Source organism: Gekko japonicus, unplaced genomic scaffold (genome assembly GCF_001447785.1).
Source record: "Gekko japonicus isolate JY-2015 unplaced genomic scaffold, Gekko_japonicus_V1.1 scaffold186, whole genome shotgun sequence".
Taxonomy (NCBI): domain Eukaryota; kingdom Metazoa; phylum Chordata; class Lepidosauria; order Squamata; family Gekkonidae; genus Gekko; species Gekko japonicus.
This window is the reverse complement of record NW_015174279.1, coordinates 409,096-425,899: the sequence shown is the minus strand read 5'-3', so window position 1 is coordinate 425,899 and position 16,804 is coordinate 409,096. Positions and strand designations below refer to the sequence as shown.

General features: G+C 41.5%; 1 protein-coding gene across 1 annotated transcript in view; it reads left to right on the top strand.

Moving 5' to 3' along the window:
• NCOA7 (nuclear receptor coactivator 7) overlaps nucleotides 1–16,804 on the top strand; it is a 113,255-nt gene that overhangs the window by 38,368 nt on the left and 58,083 nt on the right. The window contains exon 3 of the mRNA XM_015423829.1: nucleotides 1,139–1,395. Coding sequence (XP_015279315.1) covers nucleotides 1,139–1,395 — 257 coding nt within the window. The remainder of the gene's footprint in view (nucleotides 1–1,138; nucleotides 1,396–16,804) is intronic.

Sequence of the window (16,804 nt, the reverse complement as noted above, 5' to 3'; positions counted from 1 at the left end):
TTTTCCTCTCCAAGTGGCTCTCTCCAAATGGCACTTGTACCCAATGTGATTGAGGGTTGCTATGATGTGTCAAATTTTATCTTGCTATATAATCTATATGTAAAGCACATCGGTCTTTTTCACCCATTGTTAAGATTTAGAGTGATCACTTAATGACTATCTCCTAGTTTTAATGGTGTCCTTGGCTTAAGCATATTCCAAGGTTGTTGTTGGAATATGTTGTTGTAAAAACAGCTCTTGAGGGTGCATTATAAGAGAGTGAATGCCAGTGATGGTGTGACTGAACTTCACAATTTCAATTGTTGGTTGTTGTTTTTTTACTGCGTCTTTATCTTAGGTTAAAGAAACTTATCAGGGTACTTAAACAAAAATTAATGAAAATTCAAAAGTGTCTTGATAGATGCTATGAATTTCCTAACTAAATGTAAGTTAGGGAACGATATTGAATCTTACTCATGCAACAAACAGTTGCTCTTTGTACTTCAGTGAGTCATGCATATTTCTTTTGTAGATGTTCTGCGAGTCCCAAATAAAACATGTATCAGAAGGTACTGATAAAATAACCTTGAGTGAAATGAATGGCATGTTTCTGTAAAAACAACGTTGGTCATAAAGCTGGGGCAGCTGACTGTAAAATCATAACTTTAGATGATATGACATAATAAGTAAATGTTAGCCAAATGTATTACATCAGTATGGTATCATTTGAGATAAACCATATTATGCATGTCCCTTCTGGTATTACCCAAGTGGTGGGTCAGCATCTGCAGTATTTGTCCCATGCTGCTCTGATAATGTCAATAGTCTGAACTAAAGGGGGAACAGCACTGGGTCTCATTCTACCAAGGGAAGAACAGAAGGCCTTAAGAATTTTATTATGTGTCCAGTTTAATAATTAGTTGAGGTACATAAATTGGCAGAGTGGATCCAAAGTTTCTGTTCCTGCAAACATTAGATCCTTCTTCAGATGTAAGGAACCTCCTGCTGATGGATCATACCTCTTTTGCAGGAGCTCACGCCAGTGGAATGATGCACTGTTAGTGGTACAGAAACTCTGGCTTCATCTCATAAATACTGACGTTGTTAACTTATTTGCCAAAACCAGGTTTGCCAATTCACGTTATTTTATTCTTTTTAGTCTGAGAAAGAAGAGAGCAGCAAAACAAAGTGCAGACACAGCATCTGGTAATGCTTGTGGAACCCCTGCATGCAGAATTCAGACTGGGAAAGATGATGGAAGCAAAGTCATCTTGGCACAAACTAATGGTTCCCAAGAAAATGTCAAAATTTCTGGGGATAAGGAAGACTACGTCACTGATGGAGAGAAAAAAAAGAAAAAAAGCAGTCAGCCAAAGGACATTAGGCGCACAGATCTCAAGAGATACTATAGCATTGGTGAGTTTAATGCAAGACTTGAAATAATTTGGCTTTTAATTCAAATTTAAAGTATTTGAAATTTAAAGTATTTAAATGTAACAACCTGAAGTGTGCACATGTGTATGTTAATGCTGCTGTTCTACTTTCAAAAACCTTAATCCTGAGTCAATATAGAATGTAGAAACATGTTGTAGTTTTATAGACTTGTCTCTGCATTTCAAAAATGTTACAACAATATGACTGTTTTATTGATCTTGGCAAGACTGGGTGTGCAAAGTCAGTACATGTATAAAGTTTTTTGAAACATTGGGTGGCAACTGATAAAAAATTTTGATATCAAAATAAGTCTGTTATATATATATTTGAAAGAATTGTGGTGGATGGTTTGGTACTGACCATAGTCTTGAAAATGGTGACCTGATCCTTTTGATGGACTTTTGTCTCTAATTTATCCTTTTGTAGATGAATATCTCATCAGCCAGGCTGAGGGGATAACAAGGGTAGCTGGATGAGTTCCTGACTACATTGCTCACTGAATGGATTCCAAATCATGTAAACTTGGGGATGGATGTAGATGAAATTTTCCCCTGGAACTTTCCTGCCTCCTCCTGCGGCCCACTGATCTCTGGGGGAAAAGTAACTTTTTTCCCCACCATAGGGAACAATGGAGGGGATAGGGGCAACCCGTTTGAGGGCCCGTAGAATTGGACCCCCTGGTCCAATGTCCTTGAAACATGGTTGGTATCTTGGGGAGAGGCTCCAGCAGCTAACCTGTGAGTTTGGAGCCTCTCCCTCAAACCCCCTCCCCTCCAGCCTTAGAATATACCCTATGTTTTCGCCATTGACTTCAATGGCCCATAGAATATAATGGAGCTGAAATGACATTCGGCTGGCCGAAAGACTCCTGAATGGCTCCTACTGCTGAAATTGACATGCAGGAGTCTTTATGCCAGCCGAAATTGATTCTGCCCAATTCAGCCGAATCCTAATCGGGCCGATTTATTTTTTTTTGCACACCCCTACTCCAGATTCCAACAGATCTTTCACTGCCAACAAGCAGGACAGGAACTGGTCAATTAAAAAACCTACAGCATGTCTATCTGATAGGAGGCTGACTCCAGTCTTTTTACCAAAGCCTGAGAAAGGTCGACATCCGATCAATGGGTTCTGTCTATAACCAGGGATGGATGTACGATAGAGTTCACCTTCCTACATCCACATCGCTTTATGCTTTCCAGTTCCCAAAATCGGAACAAAGATGATATCTATTGTGGCAAGATTGGGGCAATAGAACCAGTTCCTACAGACCAATGTTTAAAAGGAGTATATTCAGGCCTGTTCTTGGTGCCAAAGAGTTCCGGGGACTGGAGAGTGATTTTAAATTTGAAGAGTCTAAACCATTGGGTGGATGAATGCAAGTTCTGGATGGAATCACTTCATTCTATCTTACAAATAAATCAACAAAATGACTTCCTGACTTCCCTGGAGCTCCTGGAGGCCTATCTTCATATTCCCGTACACAGTTCTTCCAGGTGGTTTCTTCATTTTTCCTTCCAAGATGAGCATTTTAATACAAGGCCATTTGGCCTTTCCTCATCACCAAGAGTGTTTATCAAGGTCCTAATCACATTGGTAGCAAGCCTACAAAAGTGAAGAATTCATATTTACCTTTACTGGACAATATACTGATCAGGGCAAGGGATGTCGGCATGGAAATCAAGGATACCAAGAATGCCATGGATGTGCTTTGGGCACATAAGTTCCTGATCAGTCTTCAGAAAAGTGATCTCACCCCTTCCAGATGCCTGGTTCTCTTGAAGGCCAGTATACATTTTTGTAGCAGGAACTCCTTTGCATATTAGGTGACACAGCCCTAATGTAGCCAATCCTCCAAGAGCTTACAGTAGCTTCTGTAAGAAGAGCTCTGTAAGCTCTTGGAGGATTAGCTACATTGGGGGTGTGTCGCCTAATATGTAAAGGAGTTCCTGCTACAAAAAGAGCCCTGCCGGGTTTGGCCAAGCTGTTCCTGCCAAAGGAAAAACAAGAGAAGATTATGGAAATAGTAAAAGGGATTTGCAAGGAGAAGTCGGTAGACCTTATGCATCTGTTGACTGTCCTGGGTTTAATGATTTCTACAATTGACCTGATTTCTTGAGCCAGTTTTCATTCCAGACCACTGCAGTGGAAGTTGCTTTCCTATCAGAGGGACATAAGGAGGAAAAGACACAAGCAAGTCAAGGTAGGTAAGATACTAAAAGTCTCCCAGAGGTGGTGGACTTCTCCAGCAAACGTAGAGGAGGGTGTGAGTTTCCTACTATCTCCTCACCTGGTGGTGATGACAGACACCAGTAGAAGAGGTTGGAGAGCACATTGCCATGGGCAGATTGCTCAGGGCAAGTGGAGTCGAGCGGAAGTTGCTCACAGTATAAACTGGCTGGAATTGCAAGTATCCAACTAACAGTGATGGTCTTCCACAATCTCCTAAAAGAGAAGAAAGTATTAGTGCCCACAGACAATACGACGGCAAAGACACACATCAACAGACAGGAGTACGAGATCCAAATCCTTATTCAGGGAAGCCAAGCTTCTGCTGCAGTGGGCAGAGAAACATGTGACTGGAATCAACGCAGAACACCTAAAAGGTGTAGCAAACCTAGAAGCAGACTGGCTGAACAGAAGGAACCTCGGCCCAGGAGAATGGTTTGGGATAACAATAATGGATTTATTGGCTTCGGCTTACAACAACCAGGTTCCCAGGTTTCTGACAAGATACTACAATGCCAGGGCAGAGGGAGAAGATGCCCTACTCCACCGGTGGCCAAAGAAGACCATGGTTTTCGGAACTGGTAATGATGTCTGTGGATCCCCCTTAGAAATTCCCAGCAATATAGGACCTGCTTGTGCAGGCCCCAATTCGTCACCCTGCCCCAAGCTGGCTGCAGCTGATGGCATGGAGATTGAATGGGCGGATCTAGAAAAACTGGGTTTCTCCTTGCAAATGATAGACATCATGATGCAGGTGAGAAGACCAGCCATTAGATGCATTCATAGTCATACGTGGAGAGCGTTTAGGAGTTGGGCGAGTGCCAGAGGGCTAGATCCATTGAGCTCAATGTATACAGATGTGATCCTGTTCCTACATGATGATTGGAAACAGGGGTTGAGGCCTAACACTTTAAAAAGACAGGTGGCAATGCTGACTGCAATCTTGGGACATTAGAGGCTGGAAAATATATCATCAAACAAGCGTGTAAGATGTTTCCTGTAGGGCACAACTCAATTAGCTCCACCAGTCAAGTACAGATTTCTAACGTGGAACATTTTTAAGATCTTAGAAGCGCTTACAAAGGTGCCATCTGAGCCTTTAAAAACTGTAGAGTTAAGATTCTTATCCTGGAAAGTTGCCTTTCTAGTTGCAGTCACTTCAGCAAGAAGGGTGTCAGAGTTGGCAGCCTTGTCAATGTGAAAAGAACTGTATATCTTTCACAAAGACTCAATGATATTAAGAATGGACCCTTCCTTTATTCTGAAGGTGATCTCTCCATATCATGTCAACCAACAGCTGCCGTTGCTGTCTTTCTGTCCAAAGCCAAAGGACCTTAAGGAAAAAGCTTTGCACAAGTTAGATGCGTGTAGAGCTCTGCACATGTATCTGGCCAGAACAAAGAATTGTAGGCTTTCAGATGCTTTGTTTGTATCTCACAACAACAAAAAATGGTACCTACACAGTTGGAAAACTAAAAAAATAACAAAACTGTGCAACAAATGATATCTTACAATTAGCATAGGTTGTTGCATGGCAGTTTGTTTGTATTCTCACAGCAGTCTGTCACTAGGGAAAAGAGTGTCAAAGTCAACAATTGCCTTTTGGGTCAGAACAGGTATCAGTAAGGGATACGAGGCACAGGGCCTACTGGCACCAAAGAACATCACAGCTCATTCCACCAGAGTGGCAGCCTCTTCAGTGGCTTTCTCCACGAGGGCCCCAGTGGATGAGATTTGCAGAGCTGTCCAGCCTTTTTATACCTTTTTTTTTTTTTAATACCTTTGTTAAATATTACAGAATTGACTAGATGGGACTCTGCAGAGGCGTCCTTCACCAGAAGGGTTTTGCAACAGGTAGTGGAATAGGAAGGAAGAAGGAGGGATGCCTCCCTTGTTATAGCTTGGGGATATATAACCAGTCTGGATGACTTCCCCCACTGACGGAGAAAGAAACATTGGAACCTACCTGAAGGTTTCTTCTTTTCAGTTGGGTGAAGTCATCCACTTCCCACCCAAACAAGCAAATAAATAAATGAACATGGCAAAAAATATTCAGAGCTGGGCTATACTAAGACTGGAGGGTCAGGCAATCCAACCAGGGGAGACTTCCAAGAAAATTTGCGTAGCCCAGCCTGGAGCTAGAGAAGGTGTGACCTAACTAATCTGGATGACTTCACCCCGCTGAAGAGAAGAAACCTTCAAGTAGGTTCCAACGTTTCATTCAAAAGTGCTGCAAGATATATGATCAGTTAATTGACTGGCAGTCCTTCCCTTTTCCTGGAAAGTCATAGATTGCTGTGATATGGGATCACATATGTAATAGTATTTGGGTGCGGGGGGAGTGTTTTGTGTGTGGTAAGTTTTGATAGGTATAAAATACTAGTGATACAAACATTTTAGAAGTGGCTGATTTGATCCTAACTTAAACTGTCCTGGTTGTCCCACTGTTCCTGATTGCAAGATTTTATTCTTTCTTTTTATGAAATTACTACTTCCATTTGTTTTTACTATATCAAATGGCAAAACCTTAAGATAGATTAAGCTTCAGTGCTGTACAATTGTAAAATATTGGCTTTTGCTAAAAATTCCCCAAATACTTCTTTCCTCTAAAGGGCAGAGTTTAAAGATAGGTTCCTGTAAATCAGTAACTGCAGATCTATTACTGTTTCTTTTACAAAGGGTTCTGGTATAATTCCTTGCTTACACTGAAAATATATTTAGCGTGGGCTAGGAATTCTACCCACCACCTCTGTCCAATATATTTATTTTATGTACATCTCACCTTTCGCCCCAATGGAGACCCAGATCCACTTAATAATTCTCCTTTCCTCTGTTTTATCCTCACAATAACCCTATGAGGCAGGTTAGGCTGAAAGTATGTGACTGACCCAAGGTCACCCAGTAAGCTTCCATGGCAGAGTAGTGAGGATTTGAATCTGGATTTCCCCGATCCTAGTCTGACACTTTAACCACTATACCACACTGGCTCTCTGAAGTGCTACATAATTTATTGATGCCATTTTGTTATTGGGGCAGGGAAACATTTTTTTAAAAAAACTACAAGAGTATTTTCCTAATTCCAAAATCCACATCCTTTTGAAACTCAGAATTTGCCAAAAATGCAGTTAAATCATTTATTAAGGCCAGAATGCTGGTTATTTGAACAGCAGAATAGTTGTGTAGGAGGTGCTGTAGACCAAAGGTAGGTTATGGCTATTTTCACACAGCTTATTGCCCTGAGTTCAATGCTCTCTGGAAGTGGGTTTTTTTGCTGCTTCCCCACAGCATTGTGGTGCATTCCAGTATCTTTCAAGGTTTCCCTGGATATTCCCCAATTCTCCCTAGACCTGCTTTGCTCCAAAGTTTTGGAAGGATTGCAACAAAGCCTGGATGACTATTGTGTGGGTAAGAAAGTCTGGATGTTCTCATTCCCATCTACACTTTAGTCTTTTCCCTCACAGTAGCCATTTCCTCCCCCTAGCACTGGGTGGTGTTTTGGTTTTCTGAATTGGTGACAGAATATTTATTGTTTGTTTTTATTTATTTATTTTGAACATTCTCTAGGAACCTGCAGGAGGCAGCTTCCAAAATAAAAACAATAAAAACCAACCAGTAAAAGATATTAATTAAAATTCTGCATTAAAAATGTCCCAGCTCAGCATAAAAACATAGATCATAAGAACAGACAACAGATAGCTTAAAATAAGTTTCAAAGACCAAAAGAGTGCTAAAAAAATATCAACACCTTAATTAAAAGCCTGAGTGAACAGAAACATTTTGGTCTGGCACCTAAAAGAAAGCAACATAGCCTCAGACAAGCCTCAAGAGAAAGGGCATTCCACAAGTGAGGTGCCACTAACTGAAAAAGCAGTCTTTGGTTGCCACGCACCTCACGTCTGGAGGCAGGGGCACAGAGAGCAGAGCTTGTGAGGCAGATCTTAACTGGCAGGCTGAGCAATATGGGCAGAGGTGGTCTTTAAGTACCCTGGCTCCAAGCCATTTAGGGTTTTTAAAGTAGGAAACAGAACTTTGAATTGTGCCCAGAAACTAATGGGCAGCCAGTACAGATATTTCAGCTCTGGGCTGAAACTATCCCTGTATCCTGCCCCGGCGATAGCCTGAATGATGCATTTTGAATGAGATGAAGTTTCCAGACCATTTTCAAAGACCACATAAAGTGCATTACAGTAATCAAACCTGGATGTAAGAGCATGGATCACTGACCAGATCATGCTTCTTGAGGAAAGGCCATAGTTGTCATTATCAGCCAAAGCTAATAAAAGGCTCAATGTGCCACAGAGGAGATGTGGTCCTCCAACTGTAGGTCAGGATCCAGCCATTCCCCCAAGCTACAAACCTTCAGGAAGAGTATAACCCCTTCCAGAACAAGTGAACTCCTCTGTCCTCAAGCAGCTTTGTTATCTCTTTGTATGAGAGCCAGTTTGGTGTAGTGGTTAAGTGTGCGGACTCTAAGGGTTTGAGTCCCCACTCCTCCATTGAATGAAAATGGACTTTGTGAGAATGCACAAAATTAAAAGTATATATTCATGTATCTCTAGAATGAATTAGAATAAAGGCACTTCTCTTGCCACATTTTGTATATGTGTTGGTTTCAAATGAATGCAGATGTGCTAGATTTTCATGTAGTATTTGTTTTCTTGGAGTATTTTGATAGAGATAGAAAGAAAAAGAGGGCACTTTTAAAACTGAATTTATGTTCTATATAATTCATGTTTTAAAGCATTGGCACACATGACATGAAAAGTGGTTTTGATCTCTCGTATTTCATTTGTATATATTTCTGAGTCAATGTGGTCTGAAAGCAGAAGATAACTATTTTAATAACTTTATTTTATTTATTTAGAATATTTTTATGCTACCTCTTCAGAGTGGGAAACTTAAAATTCCCCCCCCCCCCCAATATTACAACACAAGCCACAAATAAATGAAAATGTTAGGCAGTGCATATTTTTCACGGGGAAGAGTGGATTCCTCCAGATTGTAATCAGTTAGGATTTAGGGGTTTCACATCCATAGGGGTTTCACATCCAGAAGTGTTGCAGAAGTTCATGACTGCTCTTTTGTACTATAGGGGTCTTCCATACAGCAACACAGTTATCTTGTTGCAGCTGTAGCTGCCGATTTACATAGTGGCAATGGGGTTCTGGGTGGTGGGTTTTATCTGCCCCATTCCTCTGCAGATATTCCCCTGCTATTTCTACCCACCACCACCATGACTGTCATTGGCGGCTTCTTTTTTCTTTTTAAAATCTGCAATAGCTAGATTCCAATAGCATTATAATGTTATAATGATCTACCTAATAGGTTCTCTGAATTCCCAGTTTTCATTTTAGAAAATATAAGTGTCTAGCTCCTTTTGTTGTAGAGATAGAAGAGGAAAGGTTTATCTCAGCAAGGAAAGGCTAAACAGTTTTGTTTCTAGTGGGTTTTTTTTTTTGAAAAATCAAAGCTTGGGAATTCCGAGAATTTTCGGAAACTATGTAAAACAGAGTTGTTAAGGATAGCATTTTAAAAAGGGAATATGGTGACATTATAACAGAAAGGTTCAGGAAGGCACTTTCATAAAGATGACAGTAGTGTGTGCTTGTATATATGCTATATATTATCTTTTTGTTGTATCCTGCTCTTACTGCACTGTTTTCTACTCTTGTCTCTGATACTTTTTTGCACTTTTTCAGATTTTTGTAATCCTTATCCTATTGCATTGGTTATTAGATCGCTCATGCTATTTAATTACATTGTTTTACACCATACAAGGCAGACTATAAATATAATATAAATACATATAATATACAATGCTATCACAATCCATCTATTGCCAGTTTTTGTACATCCCCCAGCAAAGGTGGGGTAATGCTGACTGTGTGTGTGGGGGGTGTTTGACAAGGAAAATGGCGCCTAAGCAGGTGACACTTTGGGAAGCTGCAGGTGGCTGCCCAAAAAGGATTTTAAAAGCCCACATGGAAATCACTGTGGATAAAATGGAGAAGAGAACGATGTAAGCAGCTTTGGGCCTCTGAAAAGCAGGGTACAAATGAATTAAATAAATAAATAAATATTGAAAGAGTATCAGCAAATCGAAACATGACAAAAGTTAGCCTTCTGTTTTTGTTAGCCCTTTGAATAACTTGTTTTGAAAATGTTTCTCTTTGTTTAGTTTTTTGTTTTTGCAACACATGAATGTGCTTTTTCTGGGATTTCTTAGCTCTTAGTGTCATAGAAATATGGACTTGTAAAATGTCAATGAAATTTTTCCTGCCAGTGGTTATGGTCTACCTGGATTTTGAATGGGGGTGAGGCAAATCAACATTCAGGTCAAAAAATCTGCCCTAATGGGATTTTGTGAACATCCTTGGTTTTAAATTCCCAGTGGAGACCTAAGGAACACAAAAAGCACCTTTAGTGTTACACACTCCCCTATAATTGAGAAATACAAGAAACTGATTTCAGTATCACTTTTGAACACTGCCTAGGAGTCTACGTGCTGTATGTGCCTCAGGATCCTCCTGTTTCCCTTGCTGCAGGGGATCATGCTCATGTTTCAGCAAAGGGAGGGAGTATGCAAAATTACATTGGTCCTGGGAACTGGATTGCACAGATCAGGGCAAGCCCCTTCCCCAAACTTCACCTCAGCAGAGGCTTAGGAGAAGGAGGGACTGTGTATGAGTGCGAAGGTGGCATTTGTTTCTGATTTCTCAGAGAGAGGGGGGGGAAACACTTGGCTCATATTTTAGAGAGATCTGTAGAGTTTTTGATAAGATTTACTGTAGGTTGTGATTTTGTCAGTTTTGAGACATGCAAGGCTGACTTGGCAGGAGGCGTGGCAAACTCCAGCAGGGCAAGGAGTTTGCTGGAAGCAATGCACATTTCTTTTTTCTTTTTCTGAAGAAGAGGAAAGTTGTAAAAGACTCAAATAGGGCAAAATCCAGATCTCTGACGCATGTGAAGTGACCTGCCTCCACTCCTGCACCTGCTGTGTTCACCGTCCAGGTGAAATTTGTAAGATCTGTTTGGTGGCTTCTCCAGGAAAGACCTGCAAGGCAGTTCCATGTGAATTTCCCCAAAGATGCCCAAACATGAAATGTGAGGAGGCTTTGTCATCTTCAGGCTACAGTTCAGCAAATGAGGACAGCTATGAACCTTTGCCTGAAACAAGGGCCAGAGACCACCACAGTAGCTGTCTAACGGCAAAGAAGAAGCTGCTTGAGGTGATGCGTGTATTTTCACCTCAAAATCATTTCTCCTGGTCTGTGGATTACAGGCAGCCTTACCTGGTGTTAGGTATGCAAGCCACTTATTCCTGTATGCTGCGGACAATTATCATAGCAGTGGAGGGGGTGGGAACATCTTTAAACACTAGATAAGGGAAACAGTTGTATTTGTTTATATTTAACATTCCATGTATATTTTTGAAAATGTAGCTCGCTTTTGGACCTTTGTGCATGCGATAAGAGCAACTACTGTATGTTAAATGTTTTATTTAACTGTGTGTGTTTTTATGATTCCAAATAACATTTCTTGATCAAGTAACAAGTCTGAATCTTGAGACCATATATTATTCTGGAGCAATCCAGTGAGGCACATGGACATGGGGCTCCTTTGGCTTAAGTGTTTTAGGAATTTCCATGAGTGTTCTGTTGTACACTATTCAGATAATAAGGGGAAAACAGTACTGCTTTCCCCGCATGAACCTATGCAGCAATCCTGGCCCATCCCATCAATGTCTCTTCATGCAGGCGTGTAAAAACTGCCACCATTTGATCCTGTGCTTTTACAGTGCTGTGGCCTCTACATTATGGAACAGCCTTCCGAGAATGTCGGGATTACATCTATTCTTTTGTCCTCTAGTAGATCATGTATGGTCAAATTTTGTATGAGGCTCTTTAAGGGTAGTCAGTATGATTAACAACTATCCACCCACTTTGTTTTTGGTCTGGCAGTTTGCTTCATTTATTCTGCGTTATTTTAATTGAGAGTTATAACTAAGTTTCTTCTGGGAAATGCTGTGAGTCTCTTTGGGGATAAAAGCATAAGAACATAAGAGAAGCCAATGTTGGATCAGGCCAATGGCCCATCTAGTCCAACACTCTGTCACACAGTGGCCAAAAATACCAGGTGCCATCAGGAGGTCCATCAGTGGGGCCAGGACACTAGAAGCCCTCCCGCTGTTGCCCGCCCCCCAAGCACCAAGAATACAGAACATCACTTGCCCCAGACCAAGAGTTCCTATCTATACTTTGTGGCTAATAGCCACTGATGGACCTCTGCTCCATATGTTTATCCAGTTCCCTCTTGAAGCTGTCCATGCTTGTAGCCGCCACCACCTGTGGCAGTGAATTCCATGTGTTCATCACTCTTTGGATGAAGAAATACTTCCTTTTATCTGCTCTAACCCAACCACTCAGCAATTTCATTGAGTGCCCATGAGTTCTTGTATTGTGAGAAAGGGAGAAAAGTACTTCTTTCTCGACCTGCTCTATCCCATGCATAATCTTATAAACCTCAATCATGTCACCCCTCAGCCGTCGTTTCTCCAAGCTAAAAAGCTCCAACCGCTTTAACCTTTCTTCCTAGGGAAAGTGTTCCAACCCTTTAATCATTCTAGTTGCCCTTTTCTGCACTTTTTCCAATGCTATAATATCCTTTTTGAGGTGTGGTGACCAGAACTGTACACAGTACTCCAAATGAGGACGTACCATTGATTTATGCAGGGGCATTATGATACTGGCTGATTTGTTTTCAATTCCCTTCCTAATAATCCCCAGCATAGTGTTGGCCTTTTTTATTGCAGTCACACACTGTCTTAACATTTTCATTGAGTTATCTACTACGACTTCAAGATCTCTTTCTTGGTCAGTCTCTGCCAGTTCAGACCCCATCAACGTGTATTTATATTTAGGATTTTTGGCTCCAATGTGCATCACCTTGCACTTGGCCACATTGAACCCCATTTGCCATGTTGACGCCCACTTGCCCATCCTTGACAGATCCCTTTGGAGTGCTTCACAATCCTCACTGGTTTTCACCACCCTGAACAACTTTGTATCATCCACAAATTTAGCCTCTTCACTGCTTACTCCCAACTCCAAATAATTAACGAACAAGTTAAAAAGCATTGGACTAAGTACTGATGCCTGCGGTACCCCACTGCTTACCACCCTCCACTGAGAAAATTTCCCATTTATACTCACTCTCTCTTTCCTATTAATCAGCCAGTTTTTGATCCACAAAAGGACTTGTCCTTTTATCTCGTGACTATTGAGCTTACTTAGCAGCCTTTGATGAGGAACTTTATCAAAAGCTTTCTGGAAGTCAAGGTAAACAACATCTATTGGATCCCCCTTGTCCACATGTTTGTTCACTCCCTCAAAGAACAAGGTATGAATGTTCTAAATAAACTACATGTGACCTCTGAGGTACTTGGGAAAAGGGACTGCTAATCCTTTCCCTTTCTAGCTGCTTTTCGCACCTTGTCACAGAGGTGAACATAAAAACCCATGTCTTTTTCCCTATGCAAAGCATCAAGCTGTGGGTAGAAAAATGGCTACAAGAGAAAGGTATGCAGCCAGAGGTTCCCATTGTCCACTTCTGGAACTTGCAGCTTACAAAATAGCTTTCAGGGTTTTTTTAAAAAAGGAGATGTGTAATGATAGGTGGGGAGGGCCATGGCTCAGCGGCAGAGTAACTGGGTGGCATACAGAACGTCCGTGGTTCAATTCCCAGCATCTCCAGTGAAAGAACCAAGCAGTAGGTGATATGAAAGACCTCTGCCTGATACCCTGGAGAGCCACTGCCAGTTTGAGTAGACAGTACTGACCTTGGTGGACCAGTGGTCTTATTCAGTATAAAACAGTTTCATGTGTTCATAGGTAATGAAAGCGTGCTAATGATTCAGTGCCTCATCGAATATTCAAGGCTAGGGCTATAGTTTAGCGGTGGAACAAGTATCTTGAAGTATTTTTTAATGCTGCTTCTGACCAAATATAGTCAGCACCAGCCAGTGTAAATAGGAGTCGACTAAACAGAACAATGACTTCACTTGATATTAGAGGAACCTTTATTTCCTCCATCTGTTGCATGTTCCTGCTAATAGCATATTCATTAGAATTCATTTATTTGTATATGAACTAAAGATGTTTCTGCCACATGTGTGAAAATTGCAAGACAGTTTTGAATGATAATTTTGTGAAATTCACTGCATATTGCTCCAAGAATCCATCAAAATTGAAAGACTGCTCTTCAATCTAAGTATCACTTTCTGATGTATTCATTGCCGATATATGATGCTATGTAAAGTTCTGTTGGATCCCTTACCTCAAAGTAAGGCTGTAAAAATACTGGATGACAGGAAATTGCACATTGGCAGATGCTCTGACATCAGCAGGCAGCAGTACACTTAATCCTTGTTGATGTTGCAAACAACTGAGTACTTATCCCTGCTATAAAGTTTATGTCTGTGACCTCAAGCATACCACATCAACCTCAAGTAAGTATGAGGATTTCTAATCTCTGCGGCATGGCATCTTATTTAATATTTCCATATGGAAATCCATGCTCTTTAGCTATGCCTAGGTTTCTTCCCACTACGTCTGTGAAGAACTGACAATCTTCTACAATAATTTGTGAACGAAACCTAAATGAAACCTGCTGAAAACATAGTAAAATGCTGTTTGGTATTGTGTGTGTTTGACTAGATTTCTAAAAGCCCCACTGCTGGACCTCCTGATGGCACCTGGTATTTTTGGCCACTGTGTGACAGTGTCGGACTGGATGGGCCATTGGCCTGATCCAACATTGGCGTCTCTTGTGTTCTTATGTTCTTAAGGCTAGAACCTCCTGCCATCATCCATTACATATAACTAGAGAGTCACACAGAACAAAGTTCGAGTCCTGTGGCACCTTTAAGACCAACAGTTGTATTCTGGGTATAAGCTTTCATGTGCATGCACACTTCTTCAGATACGTTGAAACAGAAGTCACCAAACATTACATATAGGTAGAGGGTGAGGAGGGTGTTGCCAGGAAGGGCTGATTAGAATCAAGATGCATAAATAGCTGAGCAATAGATGTAGCTGAGATTGGATTAAGGCTGTTTGTAAGACCTGTGAATAGCAGCAAATTATCATAATAAAAGAGTTTACCAATGAGGTTAGCATGTGTAGTGAGATATCTCTGTTAAACCCTGGGGGTTCCATTGTCCTGAGTGTTGTGATAACTTGTAACTCATCAATTTCCCATTCTAGTCAGTTTCTGAAATTCTTTTGCAATAAAGCTGCTACTTTGAGGTTCCCGGAGGTCCTGGGAGGTTGAAGTGTTCTCCTACAGGTTTCTCAGTTTTCTGATTCTTGATGTCAGATTTGCGTCCATGTATCCTTTGGCGTACATTTGAACTGTTTGCCTTATTAATTTATTTATTATCTAATTTATACCCCGCCCTCCCCGCTTTACAGCAGGCTTACAGTAATAAATATGGTACAGTTAAAATCACATAAAATCATCTAAAAACAATTCAACAGTAAACAATCATAATTTATAAAGTGCTGCCTAATAAATAGTTAGTTGTTATAAGATGGCATTCTTAAGAGTGTACATGGATCTCACCATCATTCTGCTCAAGTTCTTCCTAACAAACAGGCGGCACAGGCTAGGTGTCGGGAACCAAGGGCCAGGGTCTTAGTTAAAGCTGTTAACATGCTTAATGTAAAGAACTGAAGGGCACTGTTGGCATTTATTGGCGTATACAATGTTGGAAGATGTGCAAGGGAATGAGCCTGTAGCTGATGTTGTTAGGACTAGTGATTGTGTTGTCTGGGTGTATGTGGCAGCAAAGTTGGCCTCTGGGTTTATTGCAAACTCTAGTACCAGTGTCCATGTTCAAATTCGATGCTGTATTATTGTGGATGAAGAGGGAAGAGTTGTTTAAGATTGGAAGGCTGACTGTGTGCAAGAAAAGGTTTGCCCCCCAGTACCTGTGAAAGAGAACTGTCATTATTCAGTAGAGGTTGTAAGTTGCTGATGATGCATTGAACTGTTTTGAGTTGAGAGCTGTATGTGCCCACTAGTGGTGTTCTGTTATTGTTTTTTGTGGGCTGTCACATTCGTAGGTTGTCCGTTCACTTTAGAGTGGGAGCGGTGGAGTTGGGAACCGTCTGTCCGTTATCTCTCCTCAGAATTCGGCTAGTCACTCGGAAGAACTTGCTCCCCTCAGGTGACGCCTTTTATCAGTCTGAAAGCTCCCCATCAGTGTTACGTCACATCTGATTGGGTCTTTGCTTTCAGACTAACCTCTTCCTCACAGGCAGAGATTTCGGACATTTTATTCCCACTTAAACTTCCAACCCTCCCACTTAAAGCCCCCACATATTTCTCATGCATCTTGAGCGTCTTCTCTGCTTGGGCCGATCGGGTACCTCCTTCTTCTCGGTGTCTGGTCTCTTCTCCGTCTTGATGCTGTCTTCGTAGTGCCCTGCTGATATTCCTGGCCCTTCCTGTTCCCCAGGTGGTGGTAGTGGCCTTTTCCTCCCGTTTTGGTGTGCCCTCCCCTCTCGTAGACAGGAGTTCCTGACATGGGCCTTTCTTGCAACAGGTTTTCTCTGAGTACCATTCTAGCTTTGTCAATCAGTTTCTTGACTTCATTAGCTGGATATTTTAGTTCCAAAAAGCTTGTTGTAGATGCCTCAGGTGAGAATCCCTGTCTGTAGGATTGGAACAGATGTGGCTGTATAATAGAGCCTGGCTGTATACAATGGATTTTTTTGGTAGGTTTAGGATGGTAGCTGGAGGCATGTAGATATGTTTGTCAGTCAGTAGGTTTCCAGTGTAAGGTGGTATCAGTGTGTCCATTGAGTATTTTTACTGCAGTATCCAGAAAAATATAAATAAAAATGTATTTCTTGGTTCATTGTCAGGTTGCTGGTGGGGTGAAAGTCGTTGAATGCCTGGTGGAATATGTCCAGAGCTTCTTTACCATGCACCCAGACAACTAAGATGCCATCCATGTATCACAGGTATAAGAGAAGTGTGAGTAGATAGGCCAGGGGTCCTCAAACTACGGCCTGCGGGCCACATGCGGCCCGCCGAAAACATTTATCCGACCCGCCGGCAGGGCTGGCTCGCTCGCATGTGACCTGGGGTCGCCTCT